The 15,791-nt window shown below is 49.8% G+C and overlaps 1 protein-coding gene across 1 annotated transcript in view; it reads left to right on the forward strand.

The window, feature by feature from the left end:
• The first annotated feature begins 6,002 nt into the window (after positions 1-6,002).
• Positions 6,003-15,791, forward strand: part of CABLES1 (Cdk5 and Abl enzyme substrate 1) — a 69,685-nt gene continuing 59,896 nt past the window's right edge. Inside the window, exon 1 of the mRNA XM_086472650.1 lies at positions 6,003-6,544. Coding sequence (XP_086328776.1) covers positions 6,003-6,544 — 542 coding nt within the window. The remainder of the gene's footprint in view (positions 6,545-15,791) is intronic.

A 15,791-nucleotide genomic window follows, 5' to 3' on the forward strand; every position in this document is an offset into this window, starting at 1 on the left:
CATCAGACCCGAGGATGGTATCTTCTCCTCCTGCACCTCCTTCCCTCTCCACACCCAAAGCGGCTGCTCCCTCCTCCGCTCCGCTTGCCTGCTCTGCACCGTGGTCCGGCAGCTGCCTCCGCCGTGCCCCAGAGCGGCTGGGAACATCCCTCCCAGCGCTCCTGTAGGTCTGGGGACTGCATGTGCTCGGCCCATTCAACAAATGCGTACGGCTGAAGTTTGCTCCATGAAGGATCTATATCCTCACCGGCAGTTTTGGCTGCTAGGCAGGACTAAGGCCCTAGCTAGCTCACGCAAGCTATGATTCAAAGGCTTAAAATTGGACAGAGGCAGGTGGATTTTGACAGGAAGGGCACCCCCTCCTCCTTCTGCGGCCCCACCTCAGAGACAGAAGCCCACCTCCTGAATTCTTGTCCTGGTGTGGGGATGCTGGGGTATTTCAAAGGAAAGGTCACAAGAATTTCTAATGTGGGCGAAGCGATGTGTTTTTCTTGGTCTTGCCCTTGGAGCCGGCATAACCATTTTGACCAAAGTTTTCCAAGAAATGTTTGGCCCGAATTGGATCTAGCAATGGAAAATGTTAAGTATTCTTAACAAATGGCCGTTGCCACCAGCCTCACCTAAAGGTACTGTAAGTTGGAGTAATGATACACATTCCAGTTTTGACTTAACTAGTCTGCCCTAAGTTCTCCAAGAGACAAACGACTATCCAATTCGCTCTATCGCCCGTATGTGCACTACGAGCTTACTGAAGAGCTCAGGACTCTTTCAACGCACACACAAACACCACGCATGCTGCACCTCTGACATCCAGAATAACTGGCAGTGTGCACGCCCTGACTGTCCACACCTCAGCCGATCTGCAGAGGCACCATTTCGTCTTTGCTGAGGGCACCTGCTTCTGCATGTCTTGCCCTGCAGTCACACGCACCACTCCAAGCACGATGGTAGCCAGCCACAAATCTCTCCCACTTCACCACCGCCATATATGAATTCAGTTTATGTTAACTTGGTAGTGTTGGCACCTACCCTGAAACGATGCAAGCAAAGAAAGTTAGGTTCCTCACAGAGAGGCAAGTGTGGACCTACACCTACCCAGGGAACGCTGCTCTTCAAACAAGATGACACTCATGTTAGTGCCAAGCTTTTACATTTCAATTAGTGACGGTGGCCCTCAACAAGTAAAAACCTCAGGCTCCTGAAAAATCACCAATGGGAAGCACAAGTACTTAGCATTTCTGAGAATCAGGCTAAATTTACAACAGACTGAAGGTTAGGGCCTGGCACCAAAACAGGCCTTGCTATCCAGATCCAGTATTAGTCTTTTGTAAAGAATTTGTACTGTCTTTATCCAATTTCCATTCTTAACTATGGCTCTCAGTGAAATGTGTTCAAACTCCCTGCCAGACACTCCTTCTAAGCAGAAGGTTTATTAAATTCATATTCCGAGTCTTTCTCCAACGTTACAACTGCTTTCCTCTTTTGAATTGCAATTCTCTTCTGAAAAGGGACTCTGGGAAGGAAAGAAAAAAGCTTTTATAAAGATCGCGTATTTCTTGTTTCTCCAAAGTTTTGCACAGCAAGAGTGCTCACAGGCTACAGGAAATCTGCCTGACTGTTGGGATCTGATAGTGACATCCATGACCACCGGTAATAATGATCTGTCGTCAACTACAGGAGTGCAGCAGCTGCACCTACAGAAGCAGACTATGTCTTTGCTGAGCTTTGCATAACAGCGTTACCTGATGGATCCTGACAGTCAGAAAAAAAAGCCTGTCAGAATTACAAGAGACAATTGCATTTGCTTTTTCTTTCCCTAGCTGCCTCCGGCCTGCAGCTCTAACAAGTATAAGTGACAATAAGAAACTTGGTTTTGCCACTAAGGCAGGCAAAGACTGTGCTGAGGCTACTCAGGAACTGGCCTGGTGACTCAACGCTGGTGACTCAGGACCGGTTATTCCTGCAGAGTTAACTCTCAGCATAATACAAATCTTGCCTCTAACTCAAATTCCAGGTGAAGTTTTCGATTCACCTGCAAAGATATTTTTAAGCTTGACTTGGCAAGCCGCTCAGGAGCCCAGCTTTAGCTCAAGGTCTGTGGCCTTTCAGACCGGCTCTTCACGTCTTGCCAGCCGCACGTGGCATTGCAGCAGGACTGCCCTCACGATAGTTAAAGTAAACCCAGGACAACATGAGGCTTCCACACTTGGATTAACTTTCCTCTGAAGGCAGTTACGCAAAGGCACCGCTTCTCCAATCTAATTTCTCAGACTGGTAAATTGCCGAGCTTTCGTTTTTGTCCAAACTCCCTCCACGCTCTTCAATCTCTTTAAAACCAGCCCTTCCACTCATCTGTGTTAACGGTCCCCCCAAATCCCACATTGTCTCCAAGCACCCACAACTGATGAGTCTCCCTTCCAGCTCTTGGTGCACTGGGTGAAAAAGCCATCATGCTCTACCACTCCTATTACCACTTGTCATCCAGCCGCTTACATAAGCCTGTGACCTCTGAAATAAAAACATTTGCTTGCACTTGGGTAGAGCTGTTTGGTTGGAAGAGAACTCGGAGAGGGAAATGATTGAAAAAACAGTCACAGAAGTATGCTTCCAGAATATGTCTTTTTGATTTTCCCTGCAACTTTGCTATTTCCTCTAGTCAACCACTGGTTCCCCATCAAAGAAAAGTTTCAACCAGCAGAGTCAATTTGTTTAACATTTCCACATATCCTCCAGCAGACAGGACTGCTATGGCACATGTAATCATCTATAGTTTTGCTAAGCACAGATCAAAAGGACGTAAGTAACTGCAAAAAAGCATTCACCTTAGGATGTGCACATTCATTTAAATTTGCTACTAAATGTATAAATAGGTCTAGAGAACCTGGCATTTCTAACATGCCAATTATCTTTCTACTGTGGTACCCCACTCGTTATCAAAAATAGCTTCACTGCAGACTGAAAAAGCCTTTCTTCTTGTATGTGGCTTTCTCAAATGGGTTTATTCTCACGTGCAGTAGAAGGGATGTTTTAACCCACTTTCAACGTGATTTTCAGAAAAGGCAGTCTGTGCACACACAGTACCCGCAGAGGCGGCTTGCGCGTGTTACACCACGGGCACCACTTTTGGTCCACTGAAGCAGTTAAGCTGGTGAGTGCAGACATGCACTTAACAAAGGTTGTGCTGGGTGACAAGGTGAGCTCAGCTGAATGAGCCAGGGTAGCAAAGACCTACAAATTATCCCAACCCCTCTAATCCTGATAAACTCAACCATTCACACAAGCATTCCTGATGTCAAGAGACAGTATTGTAAAAATCCGGTGCTAAAAAGCATCTGGATGCACATGGGGACAAGGGGCGGAGGGTAACAGTTTCCTCTGGAGCAGCTCGAGGAGCTGTAGACCACAGGTCGTGGCTCCATTTAAAATAATGCTTACAACAGCGAGTGATTTATCCCCTCACAAGAGTAATTTTCTGAAAGGAGTGCACAGTTCTGCACTCATAAAAATTGCCCCAAGTTAGACCAGCCTCTGGAACCCCATCTGGCATTTTGGTGGTTATTCTCTTTCCCAGACCTGTATCTCATGAGAGGTTTGATTTGGAAAATATGCTCCAGGAGTCAGTTGCCATAGCAAGCTTTCGAGCTCCAGAGAAAAATACACGCTATGGCTGCCTCCTCTCAGAAATGCAAGAGGAAAATAAACCCCCCAGTGTATACCTTACTCAGCTGTGATGTGTGAGGCCTGAGTGTCATGACCTATCCACCATCTAGTAGTGGTCCTTGGACCAGAGGTCAGCATCCAGTGAACATGCTGACTATCAGGCTACAGAGCTGTGACATTTCTCTGTGGCCCAGGAGTCCTCCTCCCAAAAGTCCTGAATTCTTTTAAAACCAGTACTGTCTCAAAAGCAGCATGGAGCTCCTCCATGGGACCTGAGTGCATCATTGCCCTGACACCAAATACCTTGCTGGTTCCCACTGCAGGGACAGGGCCTCTGGTCAGAAATGGGCATGGCCTGTTCCATCAAAGGAAGGTGGCAAGGCTGCAATTCCTCGGTCTTCCTCTCCAAAACAGAACTTGGAAGGACACTTCACAGGGCTATGGAGCATCCTCCCAGCAAGTGGGAGATGCCAGTTAGGCTCTTCTCCAGGGAGGTGAGTTTAGCACTCAGGCCTACCCACTTCCCATCCAAATGATCTGTCCTTGACGTGCCACAGTGACAGGCACACCAGTGCCCTCTGTTAAGAAAGCCAGCATCAGTGTAAACCTCACGAGAGCAGTCTGACATGAGAATGCCCATCTCAAAATAGCAGTTACCTCTCTTAAAACATCCCTTTCCTCCATCATTTCCCTGTCCCTTGCTCACTGCTTCCTGCTCAGAATGTTGCCCGTACAGCATCCTTACCACATAAGGAACACACCCTAGGGACTTGGCTCCTTAAAGTTCAGGTTTTATGACACTCAGAGTCCGTAAAGGCCAAACTTTCAGAAATCAATCCAAGTCACAGAGCTCAATTTTAAAGTCATCGAATGCTCAAAAGGTCAGTTTTGAGGGGAATGCAAACCTGGTCCATAGCTTCCTCCCAACAATTGGATTAGCTTTCCCTCTCTGATCAGTCATTTTTTAAATCAAATTAGCAAGCTTTTGATAAAATTTTCAGGGACACTGCAATATTTGTGACAGTTTGGGATAGCTTGTAAATCATCTACCAACTATAACTGGAATATAATATAAGTCATTGTAATGCTTTATGAAGAAGGCGCAAGTCGCGATCTTGCAAGAACCATATGTTCTGCTGTTTGTATGTATCTGTTATCCAACCCTTACATAAGCTGTTGATGAAATTACCATCACAGGACTAGAACACTTGTAGCACGGCTGAGTTGATCAAAACAAAGCAAGGAAGAAGCGAAGGAGCTTTATGCTGAGCTGGGACCGGCCGCTCACCTCCCCAAGCCACAGCTGCAGCAGGAGGGAACGTGCAGACCTGCAATCAGCTGCACAACAGCCACCGCTTCGGAAAACACAGGGAACAAACAAATTCGGGGCTTGGGCTACATACGAGAGGGCAAACTAAATAACTGCACTTTCTCTGGCGGAGGGGAGAGGGAGGGGTCGGGTAAGGGGATGAGGGAAAGGCTGGGGAGGGGGTGGTTCGAGTGGTCTAGGGAACTCGTGAGATGTTCCCTACAGGCACGGCTTACGCTGCAGCAGGCCGCCCCGGCGAGCTGGGGCAGGCCAGCCTTGCCGCCCCGGAGCACCCGCCGCCGGCAGCCAAGCGCATCCCCGGGGGCTGCCCCCCGCCCCGTCCCCCCGCCCGCCGGGGTCTCAGCGCCCGCCCCGGGGCACTGGCCCCCACTCGGGCAAAACAGCGGGGCAGCCCCCGGGCCGCTCGCCACGGCACGGCTGCAGCCCGGGGCCGCTCCTGCAGCCGCGGGCCGGGCCGAGCCGCAGCCGCTCGGTCCGGTGCTGCCGGTGCCCACCTCCGAGGGCCATGTGCCGTGTACCGCGGGCACAGACTCCACCTTCCCCGGCTCTCGCCCGCCCCCACTCATCCAGGAAGGGAAAAAGAGGAGGAGGAGGAGGAGGAGGGAAGGGGGTGAAAGGGAAAAAAAAAAAAAAAAAAAGAGAGAAAAAAAAAAAAGAGAGGTTGAAAGGAGGGAGCTCGCCGAGACCCACCCTTCTCCCTCCTCCTCCTCCTCCTCCTCCGGGCTGCTGGCCGGGCTTTTGTTTTCCTCCAGCTCCCCGTTTCCCACACGTGATTGCCGTGTTATTGCACAGGGCGCTCGGCGGCGCGGCTGCACCTATAAATACGGAGCGGGCGGGCGGCGGGGGCCCGGGGCAGCGCGGCGCGGCGCGGCCGGGCGGAGGGCACCCCTGCGCCACCCCCATGCATCCCGGCGGGCCGACGGCACCCATGCCCCGCCGCCCGCCCGCCTAAGGGGGAGGCAGCGAGAGGCAGCGCCCGGCCAGCGGGGAGGGGAGGGGGAGCCGGCCGACAATGGCGGCGGCCGCCACCGCCGCCAGCCCCGGCAGTCCCGCCGCCGGGCCCCTGCCGCCGCCGGAGCCCTGCCCCAGGAAGGGGCCGCCGCCACCGCCGCCGGGGCCGCCGCAGCCGCCACCGGCGCGCAGCGACCCCCGCCGCAGGCAGGCCGCGCTCTCCTTCCTCACCAGCATCTCCCTCGACGGGCGGCCCCCGCCGCCAGGCAACGACGGCCCCGCCGCCAGGCCCCGCCAGGCCCCGCCGCTGCCGCCGCCGCCGCGGCTGGGCAGCCCTCCGGCGGCGCCCGCCGAGCCCCCCCGGGCGCAGGAGGAGGAGGAAGAGGAGGAGGAGGAGGACGCCTTCGCCGCGGTGCAGGTGCCGGCCGCCGCCTTCCTGGGCGCCGCGGCGGCGGGCAGCCGCGGCCGCCTCAACTCCTTCACAGCTGGGGTGCTGCCGGCGCCCTTCGGCCGCACCAGCCCCCAGGGCCCCGCCGGTGGCGGCGGAGAGATGGGGCAGCCCGGCTCCGTCGCCGCCGCCGCCTTCGAGCTGCAGCGCTCCCGGTAAGCCGCGCCGCGGGGATGATGGATGGGCGGGATGCGGGGATGGTGGAGGCGCGGGCGATGGGCTCGCCCCTCGGGAAGGGCGGGCACGGCGGGCGGGGGGCAGCCGTGGGGGGGGCCCGTTCCCCGCCGGGTGGGAGCGTCGGGGGTGCGGAGCCTCCCTCCGCGGGGCCGGGCGGGCGCCTGGGCGCTCGGCTGCCGCTTGGGGCGGGGGGGCGGGCGGCAGCGGCGGGGCACCGGTCTGCAAAGGTGGCCGAGCCTCCTGGGCGGCAGCGGCCGGTCCCGCCCGGGCCCCAGGGGCCGAAAGTTTGGCTCCTGCCAAGGAGTGCGGGCGTAGGGCTCTGCACAGCCGCCGTCCCTTGCTGGAGCCGAGCGCTGCTCCGGAGCAGCTGTCACCCCTTTCTCGGGGCTGGTGGCGGGGTCAGCCCACCGTGCTGCCCGTCTTCTAGGCAGGCGGCTGGGAACTGACCCTGAGCCAAGTGTGCTGTACCCAGATCCGTAGCCCACAAAGGGGAAAGAAATCTTTGTACGGGTGTCCACGGATGACGGTGTACGCGCCTGGTGTAAGCAGCGTCTTGCTGCCTCCCTAAATAAGCTCTTTATCTACAAGCACTTCGTGTTCCTCTGGCTTGTTCCTTGCCGCCGGGTGCTGTTTTGCCTTTTAATAAGCTCATCTCAAACGAATAACCTCACCTGCTTGAGAAGCTGGGACTTTCGGCTAAGGAGGTGCAACCCTGTAAAAGTGTGCAAATGCATATGGATTAGTTGCTCCACGGGTACAAAATTATCTTCCTTCCCTTTTTCAACAACATATTCGTCTATCAAAGGCCGGGGGGGAAGAGAGCCAGGGAAGAAGCCGGAGGAAATGACTGCTCTCCCCAAGCCCACATTGGTTGCCACTCCCACATTCCCCGTTTGCCACCCTCCCTTCTTGTTTCTCCCTTGGACAAATAGGTAGACTTTGAGTCACATGTTATTGCAAGGGTTTATAAGGGTAATTGAGCATAGATCGCTGTAGAAAAATCCCTTTCAAAACCAACCAGCTTGGAGAAATTGGAGGTGTTCCAGGAGAAAGTTGTCTTAGCTGTGTGCCCCACTGTTGGTTGGGGTTTTTTTCTTCCATCTGGATTATATTGGTGGCTTTTTTGAGCCCCTTTTCAGGTGCTGTGCTAGGAGCCCTACCTTCCCAAGTAAAATGCCTGCTGGTGGGTCACCACCCATCTTCTCCCAGTCATGTGTCTTTCAAAGCATTTCCTGCACTGACAGCCCTGTAATTGCACCAGGGATCACCAGCGCAGCAACGTGACACACACGTGTTTGTGCATTTTAGCCTGTGGTATGGTTCTGCACACTGCTGCCCGTGGCCTTGTGGGTGAGGAGTAACCCACAGACCATGATTTGGGAATTGCTTTTCTACTTTTGAACTTTTTCCTTGTTGGTGATAATGCACTTGGCAGTATCGTCTTAATGTTCATGAGACTGGATTCTCCTTGGCCTTCCAGTTAGTGAGTTTATTATTCATGCAGGATTCCTATGTTACCTTTCTGGATTCAGAAGGATCCTCCTTGTTTTCCTTTGCTTGCACACTTTGATCCTGTGCTCAGTTCTGGGAAGGATGCTCAGATCTCACCTGTACCGCTTCTTCCCTCAGCCCTTCCTCTTCCCATCACTGTTTTCCCTTGCCCCTCTTTGCCACTCTGAATTTTTCATTCCACAGCCAATGCTTTTTTGTTTTGTTGTTACATGAGAACAGCCTGGAGTTTAAGGAGGAAAGGTAATTACTGTTTTTGTTTAAAACCTAGGAATCCAGTGTTGTGCAAATTCCACTGTGCTGCTAGCATGCAAACAGGCTGAATGGACAGCCCAAGTCCATGGCAGGGACATCCCCTAACACAGTGCTCCTCCGGTCCCGTAATGGCCCTCCTTTGTGCTGTGAATTTTCTTGTGGTGTAAGATGTAAGGAAAATGCTGGTTTTCTCATGCTCTTTTGTTTTTTTGAGAGCTAAATTCAGCTGTGGTGGAGACCTTGCCTAACTCCACAAGTGTGAGGCTCTCTGTTGTAGCACTTGCTTAGGGCTGGTGCTGGTGCAGGAGAGCTCTGGGTTATGCCCCCGGCTTTGCTGACTGCCCTGACGCTGCACGTGTGCAGCCTGGGGCAGACTTTGGCCTGCCTTCCATAGATTTGTTTCTGTTCTGGAAGAGGTATATATTTTTAAACATCACGAACAGCCAGCTGCAGACCACAGAGGTTGTATTGAGCGTTTGCTCCTCATTATCTCAGTGAAAAGACAGGGTAGGGGCCCCGATTGCTGGGTTCGCTCTCGGCTGCCCAGAAGATAAATCGTAGGCATGCACAGGGCTGGCGCAAGCCCAAGGACAGAGGGTTCGGGCAGACCTGCTGCTGCTTCTTGATGGCGAGGAAGGAGCCAAATGGCCAGCGCGTGGCCTGCCCTTCTCCGTGCGGCAGGGTGGGGATCACAGGAGCTGCCCAGAGACAGGCGTCAGCTCACCTGAAGGAGGATGCGGAGAAGCAGAGAGGAAAACCAGAGATTTTTTTTTGTAGTTCATGTGTGCATCCGCTGTCTCTCCTCCCACCCTTCCGCTCTCCTTGCAGCGGGCTTGAAATTGAGTTTGATGCATCGTTTGACAGACTGGTCCTCTGTGCTGAAACACGTGAGTTGTGTTGGAACGTGAAACCACTTTCTATAACCGTATCAGGCAAGACAGGCTGCCTTATGTTTTGTTTTTATTTAGTTTTCAGAAACCATTGTGAACATATAATCAGAGTTCCCTGGCTTTTTTGTTTGTGTTAGCAGTTCGTATAACTGCGCACTAGTTTATATTTAACAAGGTTATCATTAATGTGGTTTGGGTTTGTGCTCTATGTGTATTCACAAGGAACAAACGCTACAAAAAAAGAACATGGAACTTCTAGCTGTTTGGAGGCTAGTATGTAATTATATGTAAATGGAAAAAAACCCGCTTGTTCGGAAGTCGGCTTGTTGATGCCAAAGGCTCCTGTCTAGTGCAGAAGGAATTTGTCTCAGTTTTGTGGTGAATGGGTGACTGAGGACAGGAGGCTACTGGAAACTCGGGCCAGGTTCTGCCAGGTTTTCCTTCATGTCAAATTATAATTTATTTTAATAGCTTCATCTTAAATTAGTTCTGTGGAAAAAGATTTCAGCAACACCAGTTTAAAATTATTTCACATCCTGGAGGTTAGGTGATGGTCCCGGGTACTTGTTTTTATGTATGCCTAGAATTCTTGTTGCCATAGTTTTCTTTGGGAAAAAATATTGCTGTTTCCATACCTGCGGTTTCCTTTTCTACATAAGGCCTTTTCCAGTGGGCTGGGTGGTTAGAAGTGACTGCGTGCTTTTTTGTGTTGTGGGGTTTTTTGGTTTGGTTTGGGTTTTTTTTGCTAAGGAAGCAAATCAGTGTTTGAATTTGGATTTTAAACATCGCTTACAGTTGCATTTGTCTGTGTTGCTGTGTCAGGCTTGAAGGCAGATGGGCAGGAGAATTCCTTCTGGGAGCAGCTGGTGCTGGGAAGGAAGCAGAGGAATATGTGCTGAGTAATCGCTGGGGGAGAGGTCCGCTCAAAAGGATGTTGAAGTTCTCGTAGTCCAAATAGATCTGCCTTCAGAATTTACTGACCTAGAAGACAAATCTAATTTCCTGAATAATTCTAAAATTAATTTATGATTAGTAAAGCTTACAAAGATTCAATTTGTTTCTGCCCATTAGAAAATAGAGAGCTGCGTATGGCCTCAGTATTCATCTTCTGGAGAGATGCAGTGAAGGGGGGTGCTGGAATGGTTGACTTCCCTGGCTTTTGTAGAGCTCGCAAAGTGCAAGGGGTTGTTAGTGCTGGATGAAGCCTCCAGGATGTTGTTGAGGAGCTGAATCTCACTGTTTAGTTTTGTGGCGGAGGGCTGAGAGGACAGAGCCTGGTCCTCTGCAGCCTCAGGCGGGCAGGCAGGCAGTGCGGGCTCAGCCCACCACAGAAGGTGCCTCCAAACTGAACAGGCCAGAGACAAAAGAAGAGTCTCTCAGGAACAAGTATCTTACAGGCAGAGTCCTGAAAGAGGAGCAAAACAAAGAGCTGGGGGGCACCGTACACCCTGCGGGGTCATCCCAGAATCAGGAGTTGGCTTGTGAGCCGCCGGTAGCACTTCAGACCTTTTGTGTGTGATGGAGACTCTGCTATTCACTGAACCTAAAGCCCTTCAAGCAGACCGAGTTTCAGAACGATGTGTACAAGAATAGCGTGAAAGCACCAATTTAATGGTCTGAGAAGTGAATGGGAAGTGCACATGCCTAACTAAGTGTTTTCGTAGGTGTGTGACCTTGTGTACCACTGAGGGTTGCTGTCTCTGAAGAAGGGGGTGCTTATTGACTGCAGGAGGCTAAGTGGACGTCCTGTGCCACCCTGAAGAGTGGACATTCAACAAGAGGGTTAAGGCTCAGGTAATAAGGGCTGTTTCACTGCTTGCACCAGTGTCCTGCTGCATCTCTTGGGGCCGGTCCCTCACAGCCCATTTGCAGTGCTACAGGCCCTGCCTAAGTTGGCTGCCTGCCGAGAAAGGACTTGCAGTCCCCATGCACACAGCTTGCAGGCTCCTCCAGGAGTCCTGGGAGGGACGCTGAGCGCACCCATGTCCTTTAGCATGAGCGTGCTGACAGGCTGGGTCCTCAACGGTCGCTTTGAGCTGTGCACATGCCGACCATGGCCAGCTCCACACCCGCACTGACCAGCATCAGTCACTGGTGGTCTCTGCTGGCCTTTCCCCTTGTTCAGGGCACAGGTTTGAGCCTCTCTGTTGCTTCCTTGAAACTTGTGGAAGAGTAGTTGCCTTCTAGATGTTAGATGAAGTTGACCAGTGGTTCAGAAATCACTGCAGTACGATAATGCAGAGACAGATGGCCATGCATCAGTCTTGTTCCCTTAATACACAAAGTTTCAAGAGAGAATCCCACGGAAGTTTGTTCTGGCGTATTTTAAGCTTTTATTGTACTACTTAGCAAGCATCTCTGGCAGATTAAAAAGGTAGCATTCATCAGACAAGGAAAAAAACCCTTTGCTGTCAGTTCTGAAGAGGAGCTGGGACAGAATGTAGTGTTCACAACTACTAGGGAATTAATTAGACACCTTCACAGAGGGGCAGATGCTGAGAGGGAGCTGCCTACGCTGAAGCCTCGGGACTCGGCAGCTTTCGGAATGAGATGGCCAGTAACGTGAAAAGTCGTGTTTGTGTTGGCTGCCTTTGCTGGCCAGCAGTTGAAAGCTTTCTAGGTCCAACCCTGCCTCGGGAAGTCCCGTGGTTATACTGCTCAGGTGCTTAGCTGGTGTGCGGTGATCCCTCACGAGCTGTCAGGAGACTGGAGGATCGAGACTTTTCAGCAGGTTTGCTTATGTGGTTGGTGCATTCCCATTACTTGCTTTTTCTTTTCACCGTTTTCTTTACCAGCAAAGCTCCTGTGCATGCAGCCAGACTGGCCCTTTTCCTTAGGAGCCTGCTACACATCTTTCTGCTGCACAGTACGGCTGCAAGCATCTTGAAATGGTGAAGAACAGTAGCGACAGTGTGAGTCACCAGCCCTCCAGACCATCACAAAAACATAGTTTGATGGTAGATACATAGGACAATGACAGATCATCGTTTGCTGACAGCTTTTGGATAGGAAGTATGCTTTAATCTGTGATTATTATGACTTTGAGAACTCTTCTGTTGGAGGATATAGCTTAGCTTGGAATTGTTCAGAACAGCTGAAACACAAGTATGAGATTCCCAAGTGTGCTATCTGAAAGGAGAAAACCCCAACCTTCTAGTAATTCTGTGGCTTCCTCATTTCAAAGAAGTAAGTATCAGGTGGGCTGTCCAGAGTGTGATAGGAGGTAACAAGAAGCAGAATCAAATCCTGATTTCTATTTAAAAAAAAAAAATCCCCCCTGCCCAATTTCAGCTGTTCATAGTCTCTCAGGCAAGATCTCCGCTATACAAACATAAAGGCTCATCTTCATAATTTAACCTAAAGTTTGGGTTTACATGTTGGGACTTCTGTACGTTGAAACTTCAGTAGACAGCAACTTACTGCATGAAAAATATGGGAAATCAGATTGTATTTGAGCCGTGCAAATATCCCCAAAATTCCCTTGTAGATGTACGCTAATACCTCCAAGGATGTAATCAGTTCTTTCTGATAAACACTCGCTTCTACACCCAGAATTGTTGTTGATGGTTGGGGGGGGCCGCCACGAGATCCCAGACTTAGCAGCTCAGCAGATGCAGCGAGACACGGAGCTGGCTCTTTGCATAACCCAACTGAAAACCCCTTGCCAGTTTGCTGTAAGAAATATTATTCCTAGAAAATGGAAATGACATAATTTGGCCTATGGAGAGTATCAATCTGCCGGCCTGCAGTTTGCGAGTAGCACGCTGAGAAGTTTAAGGAATGGTATTTGATTTCATTAGAAGGACTTAGCAGAAGTTTTATTTGCTGCAAGGGTGGGGTAAAGAGCTTGGCAAATCTGGAGAAGAAAATTTCACCGGTGGCTGGAGAAAACTCAATGTGCCAGTAGGAAACTTTTAGGACTCTTGGGGTTTGCTTTTCAGGCTGCAATATGCAGGTTTAGAGGAGTACATGTTTTAAGGAACCGCGAGGTTCCTTCACAGGGGATACTGTGTTGTATTTGTAGCAACTGCGTTCCTGTCCTGAATGCTAAATGTATTTTCTGTTCTGATGGTGTGTTTCAAAGTCAACACAGGTCTTAGCAGCTACATATCAGAGTTTTTGCCTAAGGAAGGTTTTCTATTGTGAAGTGACTGAAAAGTGAAGCAAAGGCTGCCTTCCTTTCTAGAAGAAGTTTGGGTTTTTTTTTTTCAAAAAGCCTTTCGCCCTATATATGAATATAAAGGACAAGCACCTGTTCTACCTGTTCTTAACCAGCAGTTGTGTTCTCCTCCATGTTGTTACAGATTAGGCTAGCAATTTTGTGAAATTGAGGTTTGGGGGAAAGACAGATTCATTCACCACATCTGAAAGGTGTTTCCCCTCACCTGTCTTGGATGGCAGAAGAAGGTATGTGCTTTCTGACCCAGGATCCTGCAAAGCCTGAACTGTGCTTTTGCATATGTATAAAACTAGTCAGTTAAATCAAGCACCAGTGTATACAGTTACGCTAATAGGTAAATCTTTGCAATATCAGGGATTTTACTGTATAATATTGGTGGGATTGAAAAAAATAAAAAGCTAGATAACTTTATTTATAGTAATTTTTCAGACAACAATGGGTTGCATGTTGGCGTTCCTACAGATAATCATATTACTGAGGAAGGTGTGATTAGGTTTTCAAATCTACATGTTGTCAAGGCAGATCAGACATAGGCACATCAGTTTGTGGGTAAAGGCATTCAAAAGAAGCATAAATTTTCCTGCAAAGAAAAAAAAAAGTACCCTCATTCTGTGTACCAGGAAAAATCTGCAAGGTGACATTATGCATTATTCTCACTTCCTTCTGCACCTGATGGTGCAGCTTGAACTGAGCCACATGGAACGAGTGGGGATTGAAGCTCTGAAGCTTGTTTTTCCCTTTTTCTGGGCTTTGGGTAGGATGTTGAGCACCAAGAAGTCAGCAGTACCGCTTGGTTTGCAGCCCGCAAGGACCTACAGATCCAACAGAAAAGGACATTAATTTCCTGGTTTTTCAGTTGAGGTTGCAATCAGTTACACCCCGGCAAATGCGAGCTGACAGAAGGATTGCCCATGTGTCCGTGGGGTGTGGTGGACTTGCACAGCAGGGAGTGAAGGCCTTGTTAGGTGACAGCGCTAGATGAAAATGAAGACTCCGTCTTGATACCTGGGACGTAGGCAGAGTTGAGCAGGCTTGGTAGTTACAAGCAAACTTCATAGTTCTCCGAATTTACTTAAGTGAATGATGTAATTTCCAACTGTAAAACATGGTCGTGTTTTTTGGGTAATAAGAAGAGAGGAAGAACAGCTTTCGGATGCTACAGTGCAAAGTACAGTTTAATCGCTTGGGTAGGTGAGTTGCACAGGTGCTGCAGCAGGTTATGTAAAAAGGTGTGGAAAGCTCACCCTCTGCTATTAATAGTCTTGGAAGCACGGTCTTTGAAACACAAAGGTGTGATTACGTTTTCTAAAATGGAGTTCGTGTAACCTCTCGTCTTCAACCCATTGCATATCTTAGGAACGTCCTTAATTTTATGAGGCTGTTTTCTTAATTGAAGCAAAACTGGGTTTGGTTTTTATTTGGTGGTGGTTACTGTTTTGTAGAATGCCATCTTTTAGCATAACCTAATCCAGAAGTGCCAGCTAAGAGGTGGTGGCTTAAAAAGGCAGAATTATTTACAGCAGGACACAGAGTGCCACTGTCAAGTACCTCCGTCATGACCTTTGAGATTTATTTGTAAAATCTGTATTTTTCTGTGTGCATGACTTGCCTCAAGATAAAATGATGTTCTATTTTAGAAGGCACTCCAGGTACTGCAGAACTCGCGAGCAGCCTCACAAATAGCAAGTGTCTGCGCAATTTGTTTAAAGGAACAGACTTCATTGTCCAAGGTTTTTTGCTTCTGTTTGTTTTAAAGAGATTATTATAAATATTGGTTTCTTGTTTGTTCATCGGTTTCCTTATTGATGTAAGGCTATTCAAGTCAAAGGTGGTGCCAGGGTGTAATAGGGAGCAGAGTTTGAGCAAATGCATTTAAAAGTAAAAAATGCGAACTGTATGAATTTGCCAGCACTGTTAAGTTGGCACTTTCAAGGCGGTATTTTCTGTTGCTGTCCTCAGTGCTCTGTGTGAAGGTTGAATGGATGATGTGAATGGAAGCGTGTGTTTTCTTGCAGTCAGTTTGTGAGCTTGCAAGCTTCCTTCTCCTGGAAGGATGTAGCCTTGCAGCAGGAGTGAGGATTTTTGTTTTATGGTGTGGTAGCGATGCTGAGCTCAGCGCTGTACGGAATACCGTAACTCCTCCGTGTCCCTTAGGAGCTAAGCCACAGGCCCACGAACTGTTCTGTGCAGTAGGGAACCGCAGAAGGGTGTGGGTTATAACTGGAATTCGTTCCCTTGGGGTGGATGGGGTGGGAGTGAAGAGGCTGGAGCCGCTGTGTGTTCGCAAAGGTCAAGGCATTTGAAAACGAACAGGCTCTGAGTTAGTTGCAGAGTTGCTCAGGTACAAATGAGGACAGGGTTAGGCCTGTCTTTTCTATTTTATGTGTGGAG

Source organism: Leptosomus discolor, chromosome 13, assembly GCF_034619465.1.
Source record: "Leptosomus discolor isolate bLepDis1 chromosome 13, bLepDis1.hap2, whole genome shotgun sequence".
NCBI lineage: Eukaryota > Metazoa > Chordata > Aves > Leptosomiformes > Leptosomidae > Leptosomus > Leptosomus discolor.